The 26,802-nt window shown below is 44.9% G+C and overlaps 1 protein-coding gene across 1 annotated transcript; it reads right to left on the bottom strand.

Moving 5' to 3' along the window:
• On the bottom strand, positions 1 to 26,802 carry LOC119973220 (lamina-associated polypeptide 2-like). The gene is made up of 6 exons (XM_038810886.1): positions 26,718 to 26,802; positions 25,074 to 25,200; positions 16,965 to 17,084; positions 14,988 to 15,073; positions 5,737 to 5,816; positions 1 to 1,123 (listed from the first exon to the last, which is right to left on the bottom strand). The coding sequence occupies exons 2-6, from the start codon at positions 25,195 to 25,197 to the stop codon at positions 835 to 837; spliced, it is 699 nt and encodes a 232-aa protein (XP_038666814.1). The 5' UTR covers positions 25,198 to 25,200; positions 26,718 to 26,802; the 3' UTR covers positions 1 to 834.

Genomic DNA, 26,802 nt, shown 5'->3' on the forward strand with positions numbered 1-26,802 from the left:
ATCGTTATTTTAGTAATTTTATTTCAACATGAACATGATTGCTAATAAATAGGGCTTCTAAAGACATGGTTCCAGACAGTTAAAATACCCAACAAGTATACTTGTGTGATCTAACATTAAACAATGAAATCCTCATAACAATGAACAGTGAAGAATATCTGATTCCACAGATTGGTATGTGCCAAGGCTCATGATTCAATTTGTAGTTCTACCCAATTAAATTCTTTATTGAAAGATGCACTTTTTTTCGAACGCATTCTGCTAGAAGTAGGTGTACTTCTTGCTATAAGCTGTAATGTTGAAATCTTTCATTCTAGTTTAATCCTCATTTTACCAGATCAACATTACCTGCACAACAGTATTTTTTTTAGAACACAGATCTTTGACCTCATGCCCAGTCTAATCACACCTCAAAAAAGGAATAAATGATTCAACATTACTGACTTTGTACACAATCCTCATTAGTTACTACTTAAAATGGCTACAAACACATATTGTAACACCTCACTATGCTTTATCCTCATTGTGCCACGATCAATTGTTTAAAAAAATGAAGAAATTCTAAGTTTAGAAAAATAGTTTACAAAAAAGTCTTGAGGCTGTAATTTTGAGTGTTTTCCTTATATGGCACAGAGACCTGATACAGTCCATCTCTAAAGCAGAAATCAGATGTCCATTTTCCTTTCCTGCCTTTTTTAAACATTCCCACATGATCACTTTCCTCCCAATAATTCCCCTACCCTCAGTCTCTGTTCCAATAGAAAAAAACAGTACTGTATGTTCACATCTGAACTCGAGGATGTACTCATGATCAAGCTTCCTGTACCGTCCTGCTCATTGGTGACTGTCAGCCGTTGACTTGGAGGGATCTGCAGGAATGAAGGGGAATGGATTCCTTTTGTTAGTTTCCATGGCTTGATAAACCAAGAACAGGAAGAATGCCACGATGAGGAGCACCACAATTTGCATCCAAATGGAGACAGAGCGTGATTCATACTCTTTTCTGGTTTGACCTGCGTCACTGGCTGAACTTTGGGGAAAAGATCTTCTTGGAAGTGCATCCTTGAACATGAATTCAATCGGTCTCCCAGCGGCCCCTCTGATTGGTCTCCGGCAAGTGGCACTATGAAGTTAGGCAGAATGGAGCAGAAAAAAAACATTAAGCTTACTATAAGCTTACTACAGATCTTAAAACTTTCAACTGCGCTGTGGGTTTTTAAGAGCAACAGGCCCATTGAAAAAACTCATATTTGCTTGATCTCCAAAGGCCTAATCTTCCTACCTAATGAGTAGCAACCCAACTCTGGAAGGCTCCAGTTCCGATCCTTTGTAAGCGCACCGAGAATTATGGAGATGAGCTTAATCACTATTCAATGACTCCTGCTGGGAATGTATATTTATGTGCATATGTGTGTCCATGCTTGCATGCTTATCTGTGTTTGTATGTGTAAATTTTGAACAAGAATAGAACTGGGTTCAGCTAGAACAGTTCCTAAAATAGACTACCAAATTGATTCAGTCCTACAACCATAGTAAATCCTCTGTAGAATGGTAATATCATGCTTCATCAATGCTGCCAGTCTCTTGCCTTTGTTTAATTTGGTAACCTGAATAATAAGGTTGCATTTCTGGCTTTGAGTAAACTGTATCTGCTGTGATTCGCTTATTTCCCATTTCTTTTACTTGTGGTTATCATTTTGATACATGGATATTTAATGGACATATTACCTTTAAGTTGAGCAAAGGAAGTAAGGAACACAAAAAGTTGCAAAATAGTACTGTGCTATGAAGATTTAGATTTTGAACAGAAGAATTCAGACTTTTCTGGCATTCGTGTGATTGGAGGGATTTGGTTCGATTGACGCCCGATGGATTGGTAAAGACCATAATCTGCCCGGCGACAAAGAGTGATTGGGTCCTGCCTGTTATGTTTTCAGCGGACCCAGGAAACAGAACGTGCCTGTCCGCTGACAGAAGCTCTTTCTTTCTCTTTCTCCAAAAATGCTTCCTGCTTGCTGTTTCAGTATCTTTTTAAAAATTCATTTACGGGATGCGGGCATTGCTGGTTAGACCAGCATTTAATGTCCATCTCTAGTTGCTTTTCAGAAGGTAGTGGTGAGGTGCCTTCTGCGGAGAAATCTTGAGATCCTGATGAATCTACAGTCAAAACCATTACAGACTGAAAGCAAAGGCCTCATCCAACAGTCCAGACTGAAGAAAGGTGTACTGGAAGATGTTCATCTGAAAGAATCTTTTATCCTTTTTACTTTTAGTATTATTTTCCTTTACACTCCTCTTTCCCCTCTGTGTGTGTGTATGTCTGTCTTGTGTGTGTGTGTGTGTGTGTGTATGTATATATATATATATATATATATATATAAAAAAGGGTGTGCCGAGTTAAGGGGGGCCCATCTTAAGGGATGTTAGGAATGAGGTAACAGTGAACTAGTTGTATTTGCCGCCTCTTTAATTATAGTTGTCATTAATGAAAATAAATTGTGTTTAAATTTACAAACTTGTGACCACAGTTATTGATTGCCAAAGTATTTTAAAAAAGAAGTTAATTTCAATTGTGTTGCAACTGAGGGTCAAGTGGGGCTGGAAGTGACTGTGCACTAGCCCATGGCGTCGTAACAGCTGTATGAGAAAACATTATTCAACGGATTACATTAAATTGTGGACCATAATTTCAAAGGTTCACTCAAGTGTCATGGAATCATAGAATTTGCAGTGCAGGAGGCTATTCGGCCCATCGAGTTTGCACTGGCCCTTGGAAAGAGCACCCTACCCAAGCCCACACCCTCCACCCTATCCCTGTAACCCAACCTAACCTTTTTTGACATTAAGGACAATTTAGCATGGCCAATTCACCTAACCTGCACATCTTTGAACCGTGGGAGGAAACTGGAGCACCCAGAGGAAACGTACGCAGACACGGGGAGAACATGCAGACTCCGCACAGACAGTGACCCAAGCTGGGAATTGAACCTGGAATGTGAAACAACTGTGCTACCCACTGTGCCACCCAAAATTAGTTTTACTATCTGCCATGGTGGGATTCGAACCTGGGTCCCCAGAGAATTTACCTGAGCCTCTGGATCACTAGTCCAGTGATAACACCCCACCGCTTCCCCATAAAAATATATATTAATTTCAAATTTCACTATCTGCCATGGCGGGATTTGAACCCAGGTCCCCAGATCTTGCTCTGGGTCTCTGGATTACTAGTCCAGTGATAATGCCACTGCCTCCCCATCCCATTGATGGGTCGGCTGGGGTCAGAGGGCATCTAGGGGGTGACCTGGGGGGACACCCATATAACCTGTGGGCCTAAATTCACAATGGACAGTCAGCGACGTGACCAGCCGCATGGCTGCGTAACAGGCTGCGGCAATAGTGTTCCCTGATCGTCCACCCCAACCACACAGCCCACCCACCCCCGCGGCTGGCGGTATGACTGTCAGCAAACCATGGCGACGTTGGACACTTTCCATACCCACCCCCTCAGCAGCCATGGCGCCTGTTTCATGATTTTTAAAAGCACAAGTGAACCTCACTGTCAGGAATTCGCCCTGGTGAAGGTGGAGAATCGGAGGCCCCGGAGAATACCGGGTCAGGCCCATTAATGACATGCCAATGGTGTTTATTGTACCTGTGGAGTGGAACACATTGACATGCTGTCGAGGCACCGGAGAATTGAGATTTAATGTGAAACTGGCGACCGCCACAATTCCAGCGTCAAAACTGATTCTCCTCCCAATCGTCTTTCCCCATTCCAGCGTCAACCAACGGAGAGAGAATCCCGCCCAGTACATTGCATCTCTCTGCTTGGCACACTGCAACACTTGGTCAAAATAACTTTAGCAATATCCTCATTCTGAAATCCATCTCAAATTCATATCTGCAGGTTTTGCAACTTTTTTTTGAAAAATATTAAGGCATTTATGATTTATAATAGTAATTACAATGTAAACATAACTCAGTAAATAACACCCCTCCCCCAGCCAACATGGCTTACACACACACACACAGCTCTCCAGTTGAAACTGTATTTTTAATGTGTTAATATTTCTATTCATTATTTGACTGATATCTATTAAATCATTCCACCTAACCCATCCCATATTTTTTAAATGATGTGTGTGTGTTTGGCTGCATATTTGTTTTTCTCCCTCCAATTTCCCTTCCTTTTTGCTTCAGTTAATATGCTTGTTTGTCACTTATTTCTCAGTTGTGAAGGAAGACCCAAGTTGAAAAACTGACAGTTTCTCTGTCTACATGTCCTGGCCGACGTGTTCCATGCTTTCAGCTTTTTCAAAAAATGTTTCAGTTCTCTTGTATTGATGTTGATGCTGAGCTGTGGGACAGCTGTGTTCCTTTTCGGACAGAATGGCAGCAGCTCAAGCTCGTGAAGTCATCGAGTCCGCTGGGAACTAGGCTTCATGCATGCCCAGTTCTTGTCCTGTTCTCCATGTTTGGTCACTCAATAGCTTAGGGCATAGAATTACAGTGCAGAAGGAGGCCATTCGGCCCATCGAGTCTGCACCGGCCCTTGGAAAGAGCACCCTACCCAAGTCCACACCTCCACCCTATCCCCAACCTAACCTCATTTGTCTCCCTGGTGATAAATCTTTCCCAGGCTTTTTGGGGATTTTGAAAGGGAATTTGCCTGCACCCCTGTACATCTGAACCGTGGGCTTCTTTGAATATAAAAAATTTAAGGGTAATACAAATGAGGTGTTTAGATGGTTGAATGAGTTGATAAGGTAGATAAAGAGGAGCCATTTTCAAATAGTGGAAACCTGGAACTTTCCCCAAAAAACGGTTATTGGAAATTTCCAATTAAGATTGAAAAATGTATGTTAGGCAAGGGCATTAAGGGTTATGGAGCCAAGGTGGGTGGATGGAGTTAAGATGCAGATCAGCAGTATAGGCTTGAGTGGATAAATGGCATCCTTCCGTTCATTTTCTTATAAGGCCAACTATGCTGCAGAAGTGGTTTTACCATTTGTTTACATTATCTGTGAGATTTGGTAAATCCGAGCATGTTGATATTTACATTTGTTTCTATATTTTGTTCTATGGGCATGATTCCTCTCTTCAGACTTAGATTTATTATCACCGGAACTCTCCCTCTCTTCTTTTAATTCAAAACCCTGTTATTCTTGGGTTCTTATAGAACATAGAACAGTACAGCACAGAACAGGCCCTTCGGCCCTCGATGTTGTGCCGAGCAATGATCACCCTACTCAAACCCACGTATCCACCCTATACCCGTAACCCAACAACCCCCCCCCTCCCTTAACCTTACTTTTTTTTAGGACACTACGGGCAATTTAGCATGGCCAATCCAACTAACCCGCCCATCTTTGGACTGTGGGAGGAAACCGGAGCACCCGGAGGAAACCCACGCACACACGGGGAGGACGTGCAGACTCCGCACAGACAGTGACCCAGCCGGGAATTGAACCTGGGACCCTGGAGCTGTGAAGCATTTATGCTAACCACCATGCTACCGTGCTGCCCAATGTTCTTATTCGATTCACCAGGAGAATAGTCCCAGCCCGGTTTCTGTGGAGTCTGTCCCAATGGAATCATTTAAAAAACTTTTCCCAATATTTGCTGCAAGCGTCCCATGAATTGAAACCTCTATAAAGATATTCTATTTTAGGTACAGCAGGCTGAACCTAACATGTTACTCAAGGATATTTAAAAAAGCAGCAATCTTTACCCTACCTGATCCCTGTAGGCGTTGGTGCCTGATTGGGGAACATTTCTTCCAGCAGATTGTCCTTCATTGCCTCTTTTTGTTCAACCTATAAAATGAAACATGATTATAAAGCTTTCACAGCAAGCTCAGTAGTAACAAATGAATTTAAAACAAGAGAAACGAAAGACCCACAACCCACAGGGATGTGCAATTAAAGGAAGAGAGTCCACTCTGTGTGATACAGGAGTTGGCAACTTCCCTAGTTTTTGCTCTGAATTCCCATTTGCCAGGACAGCTGCTCTCTACAGCAGTTCAACAGCTCCTCTGCTCTTTGTTTCTCCTGCATAAAATATTTGTTAGATTTATAGAAGTTACTCCACACACACCAAGAAATTTAAATTAAATCACTTTACCTCTAACAAGGCCGATACACAGGGCAGTAATCATGGCAGCTGCAGTTGTGAGAGGTTATAATTCTTCAACTTTTCTGTAGCAAAATATACGCACACAAATTTTAAAAAGCTCTGTAAATATGCCATCAGTATCTCTGAATAAATAGCACATCACATTGAGCCTTAAGTTAAGCATCAACAATGGGTTGCATTCCAGCCAGGTGAAAAGTGGGAGAATGGCACCTCTCTTTACATACAGCCCAAATTACTGTAATAGGCACTTTTAAAAGGACATGTCTGTCAATTTAGTGAGTGTTGCAGTGTTTAAGTGCTGTGACTATAGGCTAAGCTCTTAAAAAAATAAGAGAAAATTGTATTTCTTGTACTTAACATGACATAAATATCATCTTTGGTTCTTCTGTTCTGCTTAGCCTGGAGAAAAATATTTTCTTCACAAATTTTTTTTTTGACTCATCACAAATTGATCAATTACCAAACATGGACACAGCAGGTTTATTCCAGGTTCAGAGTTTAGGCATGATTAGATTATATCCGGAAGAGTTCCTTTCTCAGTCCAAAGTGATTGCATCTAAATGGCTTGTTCCACACCCAATTGAATACATAGTTGCCGTCTGGATATTTTATGAATGTTTCAAGATATGGGGCCATTCACATTTAAGGCAGCATCGTAGCAAAGTGGATAGCACTATGGCTTCACAGCGCCAGGGTCCCAGGTTTGATTCCCCGCTGGGTCACTGTGCGGAGTCTGCACGTTCTTCTCGTGTCTGCGTGGGTTTCCTCCGGGTGCTCCAGTTCCCTCCCACAGTCCAAAGACGTGCAGGTTAGGTGGATTGGCCATGATAAATTGCCCTTAGTGACCGAAAAGGATAGGAGAGGTTATTGGGTTACGGGGATAGGGTGGAAGTGAGGGCTTAAGTGGGTCGGTGCAGACTTGATATGCCAAATGGCCTCCTTCTGCACTGTCTGTTCTATGTTCTCCAAAGTGGCTGTCTTTGATAAGTTCTTCTAGACAGCCTGACTCGGTTTTAAATGGCTTTGGAACTTTGGAACCAGTGTTTGACCGTTTTAGAAACTGCTGTTATAAATCACTAAAATACTGTTGCTCAATCTTTTACAATTTAATCCGTGGTTTCAGTCCAATGTCACATTCGATAAAAAGCTAAGTAGTTGCCAAATACTGCATTCACTGAACTCCAATTCACTCATGCAGCATTCTACACCCAAGGATCGGTTTCCTTTTTCACCTCAGTTCCAGTGGCCTCTCGGTATTTATCTCCAATCCTAATCAATTTTATATAGAAGAATTGCATTCAAAACAAAAGGTAAAGTCCAAAGATATGCAGGTTAAGTGGATTAGCCATGCTAAATTTCCCGTGTCCAAAGATGTGCAGGTTAGGTGGAGTTACGGGGATAGGGCGGGGGGGGGGGGGGGGGGGGGGGTCTGGTTAGGGTGCTCTTTCGGAGTGTCAGTGGGGCAAATGGCCTTTCTGCACTGTAAGGACAACAAAAGAAATACACACACTAGCAAGGTTAGAGAAATTAAAATAAACCAAGTCAAGGTTGAAAGAATGGATGATCTAAGATTTAAAGAATACAATGATTGTATGCAGTTAATTTTCTAACACTCAAAATCAAATTAGCAAAGGATTAAAGGAGTACTTACAAAAAAATTTCAGGGTTACTAATAATCCTGAAACTGGAATCACTGTCAGGTTTCCCTACTTGTTACACCTGTCAATTATAGTTAAATGTTTGAGTCCCTAAAGGTGGGAGAAAGTTCACAAATAAAAAAGCCTAAAATTTCATTCAAGCACAGCAAAGATAAACCGTGAAGTTTTGCAGTGCCTAAATCACTGACAAATACTGCAGGCTACAAACAAAATGCTAACCAACAACATTTTATACTTGACAAATCCAGGAGATACGAGGGCAGAAAAAAGAAGGCAAATCTAAAGAACAGCAACTTACTCAATATGCTGTTGTGATCTCATTTTGAAAAAGATAAACTAATTTGCAGGATTTGCACATATAGATAATAGAATTTACAGTGCAGAAGGAGGCCATTCGGCCCATCGAGTCTGCACCGGCTCCTGGAAAGAGCACCCTACCCAAGGTTAACACCTCCACCCTATCCCCATAACCTAGTAACCCCACCCAACACTAAGGGCAATTTTGGACACTAAGGGCAATTTATCATGTCCAATCCACCTAACTTGCACATCTTTGGACTGTGGGAGGAAACCGGAGCACCCGGAGGAAACCCACGCACACACGGGGAGGATGTGCAGACTCCGCACAGACAGTAACCCAAGCCGGAATCGAACCTGGGACCCTGGAGCTGTGAAGCGATTGTGCTATCCACAATGCTACCGTGCTGCCTGAATTTACTAATATACTAATTTAAGTCAGGACTCATTATCAAATTTATACTAGGGAGTTCCAGAGAGTTCTGGTTTCATTCAGTGAGTTACCCTCAACTGTAGCAAAGAGAAAAAAAATCCTAAATGCTGGACATGTCCAAGTACGTGAGTACATGAGCATTGACCAAGTTAGGTTAATGAGTATGGTGCCTATACTTTGAGATGGTAGACATCATTGTTTTACAGATGTTGACCGACTTGCTTTGCATTTCTCGTATTCGGCTTGTATTTTAGAAAGTATGTTGTAGCCTTTTAACAGGTTGCAACAAATAGTTATCAACCCAAATTCTGAAACAAAAACTAGATGATCTGGTAATATTCTATTACTGTTTGTACAATCCTAGTGTGCTGCGTGCAAATTGGCTGCCACATTTCCTACATTTACAGCAGTGACCATCATTCAAAAGTACTTAATTGGCTGTAAAGTGTTTTGCTAAGTCTGCTGGTCGTGAAAGCCTCGACATATATAAAATGGGTTTGTTTCAAATTACTAGCTTTCGGAGCACTGCTCCTTCCTCAGGTGAATGAAGAGGTAAAGACTGTACCTCTGTAAAGACTTAATTTCCTGCAAATGCTCGCATTCAAAGTATGGCCTTGCATCTTTGACTTTGTCTATATAAATGTTTCTGGAATCTACCTCTTCATTCACCTGAGGAAGGAGCAGTGCTCTGAAAGCTAATGATTTGAAACAAACCAGTTGGACTTTAACCTGGTGTTGTAAGACTTCTTACTGTGCTCACCCCAGTCCAACGTCGGCATCTCCACATCATATATAAAATGTACACACATACATTAGTGGTAGAAATCTGCCCTCTCCCTTGTTGTATGCACTAGTGCTCCACATTTGAAACATCTCCACATATTCTCCAGCAGACCATGCCCCATGTGTAATCAAACTGCCAGTCATTGTGTGGTGTGCTGTACATGTTTAAAACGTAGGTGCATGTGAGAGGAAGATAGATTAGTGCACAAAGGAGAAAGGAATAGAAGATATCACTCAGAACGAGATGAAGTATGGTGGTAGGAAGCTTATATTGAGCATCAATAACAGTTATTGACCAACTGGGCCAAATGATCTGTCCTGCACTGTACATTCCACGTAAATGGCTCATGTTACTAGATGATTTCTCAGTGACATTCTAATGATATTCCTCTCTTTCACAATAGCAGATGCTAACTCAACTAAAACAAATGAATGAACCCTTGAAGGAGAAGGTGAATGTCCACACGAGAGCATTCACTGTCTAAGATCACCGTGAATCATTTCCAGACTCTGAAATCTTATCACATCAGGAATACTCCAACGATTTTTTTTTTTTAAGCTGTTGAATAGTGACCCACGCCGGCAGGACTTTGCGATCCATGACACACAAGTGAAAGAGGAGCCTGCTTGGTGCTCACGATCTCACTCCAATCAGTTTCACAGGAGGAGAAGGCAATCACATACCAGGGGCAGATTTCAGCAGTTTCCTTTGAGCCAACTTCTTCTTTGGGAGAATCGAAGATCCATCAACCCACGTATAGGACATTGTGAAGGACAATAGCAACAAAATGCTTGTTTTACTCAGCAGTGCATATTCCTGGGAGATACTAATCCAGAATTCAGACAGCCTCGTGGTTTTTGGCGTGTTTTTTTACTGTGCTGTCACAGGCAAGGTACAGCAGCGTAGTCTATTAATTTGGAGTCAGCTGTCAGTTAATAATGAACTCTGGGGACTCAACCTCAAAAGGAATTTTCCACCCACCACTTCTCTTTCAAAATCTGAAACTTCTCTCATTTGTCAGTAAATTCTCTGCACATAACACACGAGGCAGGATTCTCCACTGTTGGTATTCTTCGTTACGGTGGCAGTGCACCTATGCCTGGGGATTTCCCAACGGCATGGGGCTGCCCACATGGGGAATCCCACTGGCCGGCTGGCGGGACGGAGAATCTTGCAGAAGGATTTTGCACCCGTAATTTCATTGGCACAATTGGCAAAACCAAATCATCTTTTACTGCTTTGTTCACAAGTCAATTTTCTTATTTGTAGGCTGCTAACCAGAGGCTCTGGAATTCTGTACAGAGCTAACAGTAGCACTGCTCTGTCTTGCCCTGGACTTTCCGGGGCAGCTCTCTCCAACAGATTAGATGCGAGATCCTGACCAGTAGGTACACATCCTATTTGTGCCTTTGGCCATCTCTTACTTGTAAGGAAATGAATCATCTTCACAGTCCTCTTGCCTTGCTTGCCAGCAGCTAAAAAATGGAAGAAGCTCTCCTCCATGATTTGGTTCCAAAAGCACGTGTAACCTGCTCATCGCTGAAGCTTCTGGCCGAAAGACTACACACAGTCACATTTCCTTCTCATTTAGCTGTCATTATTTTTTCTTTTTAATAAACATTTTATTGAGGTATTTTTTGGTATTATAACAGCAACACAATAAACAATGTACATGAAACTAGAAACATAGTGCAAAAGCATTCTCCCTCCCTTACAGGTCCCACCTTTACGAACCCCCTACTCTAAACTTAACTAACCCTCCCCCTTCTGCTAACAATTAATTTTCCGCGAAGAAGACGATGAACGGTTGCCACCTCCGGGCGAACCCTAACAGTGACCCTCTCAAGGTGAACTTGATTTTCTCCAGTCTGCGTCGCCTCTGACCCCATAAGTTCCTTGTCCGAGACGCTCCCTTCTCCTACCCACCATCTGGAAACTACCCTGTCCTGAATCTCCCTTAGCAGTAGGAGCGGGAAGGTTGACACCTGTTTACGTAGGAAGTCCCGCACCTGCTGATACCTCAATTTGTTTCCCCCTCGCCAACCCAAATTTCTCCTCCAGCACCCTCATACTCAGAAAGCTCCCCTCGATAAACATATCCCCCATCCTCTCAATCCCTGCTCTCCGCCATATCCAGAACCCCCCCCATCAATACTTCCCGGGGCAAACCGGTGATTATTACAGATTGGGGACCAGACCGATGATCCGTGCTCCCACATGTCTCCTCCATTGCCCCCAGGCTCTCACCACGGGGCTGGTGGAGTACCGTGTCGGCAGGAACAGCAGAGGCGCCGTTACCACGCCCCCAAACTGGTGCCTTGCATGAAGCCGCCTCCATAGCTCCATGCCGACCCCTGCCCCACCACCCACTTCCTAATCATGGCTATATTCGCCGCCCAATAATAGTTACTAAAATTTGGCAGGGCCAGCCCACCCTCTCCCCGACTCCACTCAAGCATTACCTTCCTTACTCGCGGGGTCTTGCCTGCCCAAACGAAGCCAGTGATCACTTTGTTGACCCGTTTAAAAAAAGTTCGCGGAATAAAGATGGGGAGACATTGAAACATGAACAGGAATCTCAGGAGGACTGTCATCTTCACCGTCTGCACCCTCCCAGCTAATGACAACGGGAGCGCGTCCCATCTCCGAAAACCGTCCTTCATTTGGTCTACTAGCCGGGCCAGATTTAATTTATGCAGCCGGTCCCATTCCCGCGCCACTTGAATGCCTAGGTACCTAAAGCTTCCCCCCTACTAATCTAAACGGTAGCTCCCCCAATCACCTCTCCTGTCCCCTCGCCTGGATCGCAAATATCTCACTTTTACCCATATTTAGCTTATACCCCGAAAACCGGCCAAATTGCCCTAGAATCCTCATGATTTCTTCCATCCCCACTAATGGGTCCAATACATACAGCAGGTCGTCTGCATACAGCGAGACTCTGTGGTCCACCCCCCACCGGACCAGCCCCTCGAGACTCTCAGAGCAATTCCCAACGGCTCTATAACTAGCGTGAACAACAGTGGGGAGAAGGGGTATCCCTGTCTCGTCCCTCGGTGCAGTCTAAAATAGTCCGATGTTGTCCTATTCGTCCGTACACTTGCCACAGGAGCTTGATACAGCAACCTGACCCAGTCAATAAAGCCCCGCCCAAATCCGAACCGTCCCAGTACCTCCCACAGATAATCCCATTCCACCTGATCAAAAGTCATTTCTGCATCCATTGCGATCACTACCTCCACCTCCCTACCTTCCGGGGGCATCATGATCACCTTTAACAGCCTTCTTACATTGGCCACCAACTGCCTACCCTTAACAAACCCCGTCTGGATCTCCCCAATAATGTCCGGAACACAATCCTCAATCCTGGAGGACAAAATGTTGGCCAGCAGTTTGGTGTCCACATTCAACAGGGATATCGGCCTGTAGAACCCACACAGCTCCGGGTTCTTGTCCCGCTTCAGAATCAGGGAAATCGTGGCCTGTGACATGGTCGGAGGCAGCATCCCTCTCTCCCTTGCCTCATTGAACATCCTCATCAACACCGGTTCCAATATCCCAGAGAACTTTTTATAAAACTCCACTGGGTACCCGTCCAGCTCCGGGGCTTTACCCGACTGCATGGCCTTAAGACCGTCCACTATCTCTTCCAACCGGATCGGGGCCCCCAGCCCTTCTACCAGCTCCCCATCCACCTTTGGGAAATGAAATAATGAAAATCGCTTATTGTCACAAGTAGGCTTCAAATGAAGTTACTGTGAAAAGCCCCTAGTCGCTACATTCCGGCACCTGTTCGGGGAGGCTGGTACGGGAATTGAACCGTGCTGCTGGCCTGCCTTAGTATGCTTTAAAAGCCAGCGATTTAGCCCAGTGTGCTAAAGCTCCCCCAAGAAGTGCCTCACCCTCTCCGGCCCCATAGGGGGTTCCGACCTATACAGCCAACTGGAGAAATCCCTAAACGCCTTATTCATCCCTGCTGAATCTCCAACCAGGTTCCCATCTCCGTCATTTACTTTCCCTATCTCCCTGGCTGTCTCCCTCTTTCTAAGCTGCTGTGCAAGCATTTTGCTGACATTCTCTCTATACTCATAGATCACCTTTCTCAGCTGCTCCACCACCCTCCCTGTGGTTAACAAGCCGAACTCTGCCTGCAGCCTCCGCCGTTCCCTTAAAAGCCCTGCCTCTGGGGTCTCCGCATACCTCCTATCGATCCTTAACCCTTAGTGTCCAACAAGGTTAGGAGAGGTTATTGGGTTACGTGGATAGGGTGAAAGTGAGGGCTTAAGTGGGTCGGTGCTGACTATGGGCCGAATGGCATCCTTCAGCACTGTATGTTCTAACCACTGCCTTCAGTGCTTCCCAGACCACCGCTGCTGAAATTTCCCCCGTGTCGTTGACCTGCAGGTAGTTCTGAATAAATTTCCTCAGCTGCTCGCACACCCCATTGTCAGCCAAAAGTCCCACATCTAACCCCCCCTCCTTGGGGGGGCTCATTGCCCTCCCTCTTCACCGATCAGCCATCCCCTTTTTTGGGCCCGCCTCCAGCCCATGCTCCGCCCCCAACCTCCTCTCTGTCCCTTGGCCCAAGTCCCTCCCTCGTCAGCAGAACAATTTCCCCCACCCCCACCAGTAACGCTCTGTAACCCAACCCCTTTGATAAACCAAACATATGCACACCCCCCACTGCGCATCCGTGAGCTAGCCCGCCCAGCTAGCTTGGTGGCCCCTAACCCTGGCGCCAGATAGTCTCCCACCTATTGTTCCCTCCCCTTCCTCCCCCTCCGCTCATGCAAACATACTCCAACATCAAACAATCCCCACACAATTGCCCAACAGAAAAATACCAAAATCTAAACAAGCACCCCTCCATTCCCGAACAGTGCAAATGAAAACCTTAACTCACTCAGCTCTGCCACTGGTCCAAAATCAACACAGAAGGCATTACAAATAGCCTTCACAAAACGAAAAACAAGAAACTTTTTTTTAAAAACAGAGAAACCGAAAGAAAAAAAACATGAACGCTGCAGCAAAGTTAAAAAATTCTCAGTCCACCACCAGTCCTTTCCACGAAGTCCAGCGCGTCTTCAGGCGACACGAGATAAAAGTGCTGTTCCTCGTACGTGACCCAGAGACGGGCCGGATACAACAGTCCGAACTTCACCTTTTTCTTAAAAAGGTTCGACCTAATCTGGTTGAAGCCTGCTCTTCTCCTGGCCACCTCCACTCAGGTCTTGGTAGACCCGCAGGATACTATTGTCCCACTTACAGCTCCGTGTCTGCTTGGCCCACTGTAGAATGCGCTCCTTATACAAGTACCTGTGGAATCTTATCACCATTGCCCTCGGGGGGGGGGGGGGGGGGGGGGGGGGGGGGGGGGTTCTGGGTCTGTAGCCGTCATTATTAATATAAATGCTGGTTGTGGGCGTTGGGCTCTTCTCCTGCGATCAGGACCATCATGGGAACACCACCACCGATCGCTCTAATTGGAGTGCATTGCTCTCAATTTAAATTACCTGAAAGATCATTGTTTCCAGCACTATACCCCATTTTGTTATTTGTGCGGCTTAATTCAGATTGTTAATCAATTTCTAATCAGTATATAATTGTTTAAATATATAATTGGATTTTTGACGAGATCAAGGCTGAAAATGTTATGGGATAATCCATGAAAATCACTTACCCAACTGTACTCAGTTTGTCTGCGCCTGGTTATTACGGGAGTCTTGGTCTTGCTTGTAAACAGCTCCTTATTTTCACTTAGGATCTCTGAATAATCAAAAGGCAAGTACAAAGGTAAATAATCCACTACGTTCGAGAACTACTCTCCGATCACAGAAATCTTCTGAGAGGTCAACACACCTGATCTCTCTATCACACAGAGGAAAAACAAGCACCAGTTTAGACAGCAGTTACACAGCACTGAACCAGTCCAACCTGGATAACTAACGGGGAGAATTCAAATCATTTAGTTGAGGTTGAAAACAAATTTTGTAGTACTAATGCAAACTGGACCAATGGGAAAGTTTGTACTGTACTATATACAATTAAAGGTTGGTTTTATCAACCCAAAATGATAGCTCAGTTCTCTCTTCACAGATGCCCATGTGAGTTGCGAATTTCCAGCATTTTGTTTTTACTTGAGGGGTCAAAATTCTATGGAGTTAAGATACAGGGCTAATTTATACTTGACTCAGCTTTAAACACCAGCCTGCTATTCCATTGCCAATCTATTGATTCAGCTGAGCTCCATTATGAAATGAAATGAAATGATGTGACATTAGATGTGACATAAACAAAATTAAACTTCAGAAATACTCCATCAATTATATATATTTATAAATCATTGGTTAGGTTACATTTAAATACTGTGCTTGATTACTGCACTTGCTTTAGGAAGGATGGGGTAAGTACAGGAAAGGCTAACTAAGGCAAGGGTAAAACGATTTAATTATAAACAGAGATTGAAGAAACTTTCACCTTTCACAACAGCAAAAAGGATGAGAGATGCATACTCCCATCTCTGTTCTTAATGACTCCATCATTCATTATTGGAGTAGCTAAAGTCTCCCATCAACACAATACTTATGGTTCATGCACCATTTGGTAACTTCCCTGAAAATCTGTTCCTTCAGTGCCTTCATAAACGTAAGACTAGCATGAAACAGTTAGAGTGATTCAGAGACTGTTAACTGAAAGGGTTATTAATATATCGAACATCAGGTCAGTGGTGACAGAATAGTATGGAAGTTTTGAAAATTAAATTGGAGTGTCACAGTTCACCACAACAGTTTGATTCATGTTGGTCTCTTGACCCAAACTGAAGACTCAGCTCCTGTTGATCTCATTTGGTTAATTACAAACTCAGATTAATAGGCAGAGCAAGAATCAGAGAGAAATGTTTGATGAATATTGGGGGTGGAAGCTTTTTTTCTGGTGGTATTAATTAGAAATGGCTGGACTCAATGATTTTGCTATTTTCAAGAACTTTTGTTAAGCACCTGGAATTCATATTTCAAAATAAATAATGCAATAGTCCCAGATAACCAAAAGATACACCCATAAGATAACCCCCTTTGAGGGGGAGAGCCGACTGGTGGTGATTTAAAATGAGGGTCACCACAACTCAGGTGAGGGGTAAGGTTGGGAAGATGGAGCCTTCATAAACAATTTCAGCCAATACGGGAACTGAACCCGTGCTTTTGGCCTCGCTCTGCATCACAAGCAGTGCCAGAGAGCATCTCTCGTTTTCTTTCTATAAACTGGCAGTTACAAGAAAGATTAAAGCAAAATACTGCGGATGCTAGAAATCTGAAATAAAAACAGAACAATGCTGGATAAACTCAGCAGGTCTGACAGCATCTGTGGAGAAGCCGTTAACCATTCAAATCCGCATGACTCTTCTTCAGAGATAGAGAGATAAGTGAATGATTTTGTACTGTTTAAGAGAGGGTGGAGCAGCTCGGGCGAGGTCAGTGTTAGGTGGGAACTCCCACCAATCACTGGCTGTCTACACTGCTCTCTTTAGCTCTGAAGATTCATACAGACTCAAAACGTTAACTCTTCTCTCTCCGCATGAGCTGCGAGACTGTTTTTTCTTTTCCAACACTTTTCTGCTTTAGTTACAAGTAAGAGTTTCCATTAAGCTGGGATTATTCACCTTCTTCTGTGTCACTGTACTGATCAGAATCTGTGCTCCCGTTTGGCTGGTTTTCCTCAGTTACTGAGCCCTGGTCCATCAGCTGCTCCAGCTTCTTCTCGTAAACCTTTCTAGTGGTGGCTGCACAATGAGGGAAAGAATGGGGAACATGTTACTCATCTCACCTGCAGTATTTCAATCACAATCACTAAGAAAAAGAAAATGTAAACATAAGAGAAAAGCGAAATGGCTTTTAACAAATCTACTTTGTTAAGCTTTGCGCAGGTGAAGGAGAGACAGCCTGAGTGAGTGGGACACAGCCAGAGTGGGAATTGGAACATGGTAATTTTGGCAGTACGGTAATTAAAGAGGTAAGTGCTGAATCCAAATCTTCAAAACTGTTTTTCAGTTTAAAGGTCAGTGTCTAGCTCAGTGTCTGATTGGCTGAAGCTGCCCCCACACTAATTGCTGAGAGGCAGTTATCTGTCAGTCACCTGAGGCCTGTTTAGAGACACATGGGTGTACACTGTATTCTTCTGTTTGAAGCTTAAATAGTGTGACTCATCTTGTTTAGCTGGGTTCTGTATAAAAAACAGACAGACAGAAAGCGCACTCAGTAAAATTTGCGCAAGTGAAGGAGACACAGTGGAGTGGGAGGAGTTGCTGTTTCCCTTTTTGTTCTGTTTCCTTCGTTTGGCTTTGTAACTGGTAATCAGCAGGGAGAGATCCAGAGTGCATTCCGGGAAGCAGAGAGAAAACCAGGGAGCACCCTGGGAAGGTAGGTGATATAAAATCTTACCCCCAGGTTCCAGCGGCCTTCATTTTCAGGAGTGGGAGAGAGAGCGAGCCAGGGAGCAGCTTGGGAACAGGTAAGTGATAGATATTCTGCTATTCTGAGTGATTTTGGGCGAGGGGGGCTTAAAGGGAATCTGCACTGACTTTTAAAATTAAACAGTTAAACTAATTAAACATAATTAATTAATTAATCATAATGAGGGGTATCTAAGCCAGAGATCAGAGATTACTGTATTTAGCATTTATAGTAGAAATCTACTGCTAGGAAACAGAAAGTTAACAGTAACTTTAATTTTTTTTTAAATTTAATTTACTAATTAACGCAATGTCAATTAGAGGGGTGCAGTGCTCTGACCTTGAGCTGTGTCAGATCCGGGAGGCTTCCAGCGTCCCGGATGGCTTCATCTGCAGAACGTGCACCCAACTGGGGCTCCGCACAGACCGCATGGTTCGGTTGGAGCAGCAGTTGGAAGCATTTAGGAGCATGCAGGTAGCGGAAAGAGTCATAGATAGCAGTTATATAAATGTGGTCACACCCAAGGTGCAGGCAGAGAAATGGGTGACCACCAGAAGGGGCAGGCAGTCAGTGCAGGAATCCCCTGTGGTTGTCCCCCTCTCGAACAGGTTTACCCCTTTGGATATTGTCGGGGGAAATAGCCTATCAGGGAAAAACAGCAGCAGCCAGAGCAGTGGCACCACGGCTGGCTCTGATGTTCAGCAGGGAGGGTCAAAGCACAGAAGAGCAATAGTCATGGAGACTCTATAGTCAGGGGCACAGATAGGCGCTTCTGTGGACGTGAAGGAGACTTCAGGATGGTATGTTGCCTCCCTGGTGCCAGGATCCAGGAAGTCTCCGAACGGCTAGCGGGCATCCAGAAGGGGGAGGGCAAACAGGCAGAGGTTGTGGTACATATTGGTACCAACGACATAGACAGGAAGGGAGATGAGGTCCTGCAGCAGGAGTTCAGGGAGCTAGGCAGAAAGTTAAAAGACAGGACCTCAAGGGTTGTAATCTCGGGATTACTCACTGTGCCACGTGCCAGTGAGACTAGAAATAGGAAGATAGAGCAGCTAAACACGTGGCTAAACAGCTGGTGTAGGAGGGTGGGTTTCAGTTATCTGGACCACTGGTGCAGGTGTGACCTGTATAAGAAGGATGGGTTGGATCTAAACCGGAGAGGCATAAATATCCTAGCCGCGAGGTTTGCTAGTGTCACACGGGAGGATTTAAACTAGTATGGCAGGGGGGTGGGCACCGGAGCAATAGGTCAGACGGTGAAAAGATTGAGGGAGAACTAGGGAATAGGGCCACTATGGCTCCGAGGAAGAGCAGACAGGGAGATGTTGCTGAAAACAGCAGGACTGGTGGCCTGAAGTGCATATGTTTTAATGCAAGAAGTATAACAGGTAAGGCAGATGAATTTAGAGCTTGGATTATTACTTGGAACTATGATGTTGTTGCCATTGCAGAGACCTGGTTGAGGGAAGGACAGGATTGGCAGCTAAACATTCCAGGATTTAGATGTTTCAGGCGGGATAGATGGGGAGGTAAAAGGGGCAGAGGAGTTGCGCTCCTGGTTAGGGACAATATCACAGTTGTACTGCGCGAGGACACCTCAGAGGGCAGCAAGGCTATATAGGTAGAGATCAGGATTAAGAAGGGTGCAGTCACAATGTTGGGGTTTACTACAGGCCACCCAACAGCCAGCAGGAGATAGAGGAGCAGATAGGTAGACAGATTTTGGAAAGGAGTAACAGCAACAGTGTTATTGTGATGGGAGACTTTAACTTCCCCAATATTGACTGGGACTCACTTAGTGCTAGGGGGATGGATGGGGCAGAGTTTGTAAGGAGCATTCAGGAGGGCTTCTTAAAACACTAGATAGTCCAACTAGGGAAGGGGCTGTACTGGATCTGGTATTGGGGAATGAGCCCAGCCAGGTGGTAGAAGTTTCAGTCGGGGAGCATTTTGGGAACAGTGACCACAATTCAGTAAGTTTTCAAGAGCTGGATTGGAGTGGTCCTCGTGTGAATGTGCTAAATTGTGGGAATGCTAATTATAACAATATCAGACGGGAACTGAAGAACATAGATTGGGGGCAGATGTTTGAGGGTAAATCAACATCTGATATATGGGAGGCTTTCAAATGTGAGTTGAAAGGAATTCAGGATTCCTCACATGTTACTGTGAGGAAGAAGGATAAATATGGCAAATTTCATGATCCTTGGATAACGAGGGATATTGGAACTTAAGCAAGGAGTCAGGAGAGCTAAAAGGGGTCACGAAAAGTCATTGGCAAAGTGGGTTAAGGAAAGTCTCAAGACTTTTTACACATACATAAAAAGCAAGAGGGTAGCCAGGGAAAGGGTTGGCCCACTGAAGGACAGAGGAGGGAATCTATGTGTGGAGCAAGAGGAAATGGGCGAGCTACGGATGTTGTCTATATGGACTTCAGTAAGGCATTTGACAAGGTCAGTCATGGCAGACTAGTACAAAAGATGAAGTCACACGGGATCAGAGTGAGCTGGCAAGGTGGATACAGAACTGGCTAGGTGTTAGATTTAGATGTAGGTGAGCACTTTGGTGATAGTGATCACAATTCGGTTATGTTTACTTTAGCAATGGGCAGGGATAGGTATAGAACATAGAACAGTACAGCACAGAACAGGCCCTTCGGCCCTCGATGTTGTGCCGAGCAATGATCACCCTACTTAAACCCACGTAACCCGTATACCCGTAACCCAACAATCCCCCCATTAACCTTACACTACGGGCAATTTAGCATGGCCAATCCACCTAACCCGCACATCTTTGGACTGTGGGAGGAAACCGGAGGACCCGGAGGAAACCCACGCACACACGGGGAGGACGTGCAGACTCCACACAGACAGTGACCCAGCCGGGAATCGAACCTGGGATCCTGGAGCTGTGAAGCATTGATGCTAACCACCATGCTACCGTGAGGCCCCAAGGTATATACCGCAAGGCAAGAATTATAGCTGGGGCAAAGGCAATTATGATGCTATTCGGCAAGATTTAGGATGTATAGGATGGGGAAGGAAACTGCAGGGGATGGGTACAATCGGAATGTGGAACTTTTTCAAGGAACAGCTACTGCGTGTCCTTGATAAGTATGTACCTGTCAGGCAGGGAGGAAGTTGTCGAGGAAGGGAAGCGTGGTTTACTAAGGAAGTTGAAGCACTTGTCAAGAGGAAGAAGAAGGCTGTTAGGATGAGACATGAAGGCTCAGTTAGGGCACTTGAGAGTTACAAGTTAGCCAGGAAGGACCTAAAGGGAGAGTTAAGAAGAGCGAGGAGAGGACACGAAAAGTCGTTGGCGGATAGGATCAAGGAAAACCCTAAGGCTTTCTATAGGTATATCAGGAACAAAAGAATGACTAGAGTAAGATTAGGGCCAATCAAGGATAGTAGTGGAAAGTTGTGTGGGGAATCAGAGGAGATAGGGGAAGCGTTAAATGGATATTTTTCGTCAGTGTTTACACTGGAGAAAGACAATGTTGTCGAGGAGAATACTCAGGTTCAGTCGACCAGGCTAGATGGAATTGAGGTTCACAAGGAGGAGGTGTTAGCAATTTTGGAAAATGTAAAAATAGATAAGTCCCCTGGGCCAGATGGGATTTATCCTAGGATTCTCTGGGAAGCCAGGGAGGAGATTGCAGAGCCTTTGTCCTTGATCTTTATGTCGTCTTTGTCGACAGGAATAGTGCCGGAAGACTGGAGGATAGCAAATGTTGTCCCCTTGTTCAAGAAGGGGAGTAGAGACAACCCTGGTAATTATAGACCTGTGAGCCTTACTTCGGTTATGGGTAAAATGTTGGAAAAGGTTATAAGAGATCGGTTTATAATCATCTTGAAAAGAACAAGTTGATTAGCGATAGTCAACACGGTTTTGTGAAGGGTAGGTCATGCCTCACAAACCTTATTGAGATTTTTGAGAAGGTGACCAAACAGGTGGATGAGGGTAAAGCGGTTGATGTGGTGTATATGGATTTCAGTAAGGTGTTTGATAAGGTTCCCCACGGTAGGCTATTGCAGAAAATAAGGAAGTATGGGATTGAAGGTGATTTAGCGGTTTGGATCAGTAATTGGCTAGCTGAAAGAAGACAGAGGGTGGTGGTTGATGGCAAATGTTCATCCTGGAGTTCAGTTACTAGTGGTGGCCCGCAAGGATCTGTTTTGGGGCCACTGCTGTTTGTCATTTTTATAAATGACCTGGAAGAGGGTGTAGAAGGATGGGTTAGTAAATTTGCAGATGACACGAAGGTCGGTGGAGTTGTGGATAGTGCTGAAGGATGTTATAGGATACAGAGGGACATAGATAACCTGCAGAGCTGGGCTGAGAGGTGGCAGATGGAGTTTAATGCGGAAAAGTGCGAGGTGGTTCACTTTGGAAGCAGTAACAGGAATGCAGAGTACTGGGCTAATGGCAAGATTCTTTGTAGTGTAGATGAACAGAGAGATCTCGGCATCCAGGTAAATAACTGAAAGTTGCCACCCAGGTTAATAGGGCTGTTAAGAAGGCATATGGTGTGCTAGCCTTTATCAGTAGGGGGATTGCGTTTCGGAGCCACAAGGTCATGCTGCAGCTGTACATAACTCTGGTGCAGCCGCTCCTGGAGTACTGCGTGCAGTTCTGGTCACCACATTATAGGAAGGATGTGGAAGCTTTGGAAAGGGTTCAGAGGAGATTTACTAGGATGTTGCCTGGTATGGAGGGAAGGTCTTACGAGGAAAGGCTCAGGGACTTGAGGTTGTTTTCGTTAGAGAGGAGAAGGCTGAGAGGTGACTTAATAGAGACATATAAGATAGTCAGAGGGTTAGATAGGGTGGACAGTGAGAGTCTTTTTCCTCGGATGGTGATGACCAACACGAGGGGACATAGCTTTAAATTGAGGGGTGGTAGATATAGGACAGATGTCAGAGGCAGTTTCTTTACTCAGAGAGTAGTAGGGGTGTGGAACGCCCTGCCTGCAACAGTAGTAGACTCGCCAACTTTAAGGGCATTTAAGTGGTCACTGAATAGACATATGGATGAAAATGGAATAGTGTAGGTCAGATAGGCTTCAGATGGTTTCACAGGTCGGCGCAACATCGAGGGCCGAAGGGACCGTACTGCGCTGTAATGTTCTATGTTCTATAGAAGGCAGAGAGTAGCAATGGAAGGGTGCTTTTCTGATTGGAGGGCTGTGACTAGTGGTGTTCTGCAGGGATCAGTGCTGGGACCTTTGCTGTTCGTAGTATATATAAATGATTTGGAGGAAAATGTAACTGGTCTGATTAGCAAGTTTGCGGACGACACAAAGATTGGTGGAATTGCGGATAGCGATGAGGACTGTCAGAGGATACAGCAGGATTTAAATCGACTGGAGACTTGGGCGGCGAGATGGCAGATGGAGTTTAATTTGGACAAATGTGAGGTGATGCATTTTACAGGTAGGGAATATACAGTGAATGGTAGAACTCTCAAGAGTATTGAAAGTCTGAGAGATCTTGGGTGTACAGGTCCACGGTCATTTGAAGGGGCAACACAGGTGGAGAAGGTGGTCAAGAAGGCATAAGGCATGCTTGCCTTCATTGGCCGGGCACTGCGTATAAGAATTGGCAAGTCATGTTGCAACTGTATAGAACCTTTGTTAGGCCACACTTGGAGTATAATGTTCAATTCTGGTCGCCACACTACCACAAGGATGTGGAGGCTTTAGAGAGGGTGCAGAAGAGATTTACCAGGATGTTGCCTGGTGTGGAGGACATTAGCTATGAGGAGCGGTTGAGTAAACTTGGTTTGTTCTCACTGGAACGAAGAAAGTTGAAGGGCAACCTGATAGAGGTCTACGAAATTATATGGGGAATAGACAGAGTGGATAGTCAGAGGCTTTTTCCAAGGGTAGAGGGGTCAATTTCTAGGGGGCGTAGGTTTAAGGTGCGATGGGCAAGGTTTAGGAGATGTGTGAGGCAAGCTTTTTTTTTTAAACACAGAGGGTAGTGGGTGCTTGGAACTCGCTGCCGGAGGTGGTGGTGGAAGTAGGGATGATAGTGACATTTAAGGGGCATCTAGACAAATATATGAATAGGATGGGAATAGAGGGATATGGACCCCGGAAGTGTAGAAGATTTTAGTTTAGATGGGCAGCATGGTCGGCGCAAGCTTGGAGGGCCAATGGGCCTGTTCTTTGTTTTTTGTACAACAGTGATCAGCACATTATTGGAAGAGACAAGACTGATCAGCATATAATACTATTTCAGCTGGGTAACAGAGCCAAGTGGAAAGATAACTTGCCAACTCCGGAATGGGACTCGGATTGCTCTTCCCCTTTACTTAGCCATTTGGTATCTTCACATTAGTGCTTACACCCACGAGTGCATGATGAAAAACGTAATTCCCAATCTCAACCGCACAACACAAGGTGACAGTGACTGGAGATCAAACATTGCCTACAAAAGGCACAGGCTGTTTCCATCAGGTTTCACATAACCATTTCCAGAAGCTAGTTGCCAACATTGCAGGTCTGGTGTCTTGCTTTGTGGAATGAAACAATTTGATTTTGCCCGAATAATAAAACGATTTTCAGCTTTCCTGATCAGTAATCAAATCTCACCATTCAAAGTCAGCATCACCCCAGCATTATGACATGTATTCCTAAAGGCAAGGCCATCCTATTGTTACTTGCTCGCTTAGACCAAAGTACAAGACACAGTGCCCAGAGAAACAAGATGTAATATGCACTGTATTCAGCACTTTGCCATTTTACCCACAAAAGTTTGTACATTTTTGGATCCCAAACACAATCATCAAAAATATCTACTGAAGATACCAGGAGGAAGATTCTCCACTCATCAGAACTCTTTACTGGGAGGGTGGTTCAGGATACGTGGAATGCACGGAAGGAATGAAATGGGGATGGCAGTCGTATTAGAAAGGCGTGAGCTGGTCGATGGGATGCGATATGGGAGGGATACAAGTAAATGACAGAAAGATGTTCCAAGTAATGAATGAAACTGAATGGAGAGAGAAGGATAATGGGAACATAAAGTCAAACAAGCAAACGATCAATTCACATTTTACATAACAGAAGAGTTTTTGGATAGTGGAAGTGAAAGCTCTGAATAATTTAAAACATAACTCGATGTTTCAATGGATAACTCTCTGGCGGAGGAACAGGTCAGCTGGATGGTCTTCCTTGCCCATAATTGCTGAGGAATTAAAGGTATTTCCTGCCAACTAACTGTGTCAAGGCTTCAACACTTATAAGCGAAAGACAGCCTGTTTGTGCCATACATTCCATAATAACTGCACAATTCTGTATTAATACTCACCCACAATAGGACCTGCAGAAAACCCATGTTTTATAAGCTGTTCTTTTAAATCTTCATCTGACAATTCAGTCACATCCATGATGTCTCTCTCTTCCGCAATAGCTTTATCAGTATTCCTCGTCATTTTCTGTACAAGGAAGGAAATATTAAAGCCAATAAACTGACAGAAACAGAAATATGCCAAAACATCCAGAGTTGGCAGACAAGAATGTCCCTAACCTACACGTAATGAAGGCCATGCAGTCTCTGAAATCACGTGGTTACGTAAAGGAGCAGTTTGCTTGGCGACACTTCTACTGGTACTTGACAAACGAAGGCATCCAGTACCTAGGTGACTACCTTCACCTTCCTCCAGAAATTGTTCCTGCTACCCTTGGTCGCCAGACCCGTCCTGAGACAGCCAGGCCATGACCTAAATGTCTCGGTGAGGACCGTCCAGCTCGTCTTCGAGGTGAAGCTGACAGGGACACTTACAGGCGGACTCCTCCCCTTGGGTCAGACAAGAAGGCTGAAGCTGGTGCAGCTACAGAATTCCAGTCTAGAGGCGGATTCGGCCGTGGGCAACCTAGTGTACAAATTGTTATGTAAAATAAAGTCAACTGAAAAACATTTTTTTTAAAAGAGACCATTTCCTCGGGTTAGCTGTTACAAGGGGGCATAACTATAAGGTTCAGGGTGGGAGATATAGGAGGGATGTCGAGGTAGTCATCCTATGGGGGCAGCACGGTAGCATGGTGGTTAGCATAAATGCTTCACAGCTCCAGGGTCCCAGGTTCGATTCCCGGCTGGGTCACTGTCTGTGTGGAGTCTGCACGTCCTCCCCGTGTGTGCGTGGGTTTCCTCCGGGTGCTCCGGTTTCCTCCCACAGTCCAAAGATGTGGGGGTTAGGTGGATTGGCCATGCTAAATTGCCCGTAGTGTCCTAAAAAAAAAGTAAGGTTAAGGGGGGGGGGGGGTGGTTGTTGGGTTACGGGTATAGGGTGGATACGTGGGTTTGAGTAGGGTGATCATTGCTCGGCACAACATCGAGGGCCGAAGGGCCTGTTCTGTGCTGTACTGGTCTATGTTCTATGTAGGTTCTTTACTCAGAGTGCTTAGGGTGTGGAATGGACTGCCTGCTGTGATAGTCGAGTCGGGCATTTTAGGAATTTTCAAGAGGTTATTGGATTGGAACATGGAGCACTCCAGAATGACAGGGAGTGGGATAGCTTGATCTTTGTTTCGGACAAAGCTCGGCACAACAGCGAGGGCCAAAGGGCCTGTTCTGTGCTGTCCTATGCACACCGATGATCGGGCACACATGCGCAGTGCGGCCGCATTTTTAAAACAAATATGGTTGCAGCCTTTTTTTTTCCAAGTTCAGGGGGCCAAAGGGACCCAAAACTATTTCCTCCATTTTTGTCAGCAACAAAAAAGGCAAGAGAAAATGGTGGGCCGCCGAGTCCGGCCGGCGTGGGCCGCCGAGTCCGGCCGGCGTGGGCCGCCGAGTCCGGCCGGCGTGGGCCGCCGAGTCCGGCCGGCGTGGGCCGCCGAGTCCGGCCGGGTTGTGTCCCGAAGGTTGGCAGGTTGGTAAAAATGGGACCCCGGAAAGAAAGGTTGAAAAATACTGCTCCAGTTCATCAGCTGAAGTCACATTTAAACTCACAAAGTCACAGCTCCCCTGAGCACTCAATCCAAACTCTCTCCTCAGTCTGCTATCTCCCTCCACACATTCGGAGCACCTTCTTTTT

Source organism: Scyliorhinus canicula, chromosome 11 (genome assembly GCF_902713615.1).
Source record: "Scyliorhinus canicula chromosome 11, sScyCan1.1, whole genome shotgun sequence".
NCBI lineage: Eukaryota > Metazoa > Chordata > Chondrichthyes > Carcharhiniformes > Scyliorhinidae > Scyliorhinus > Scyliorhinus canicula.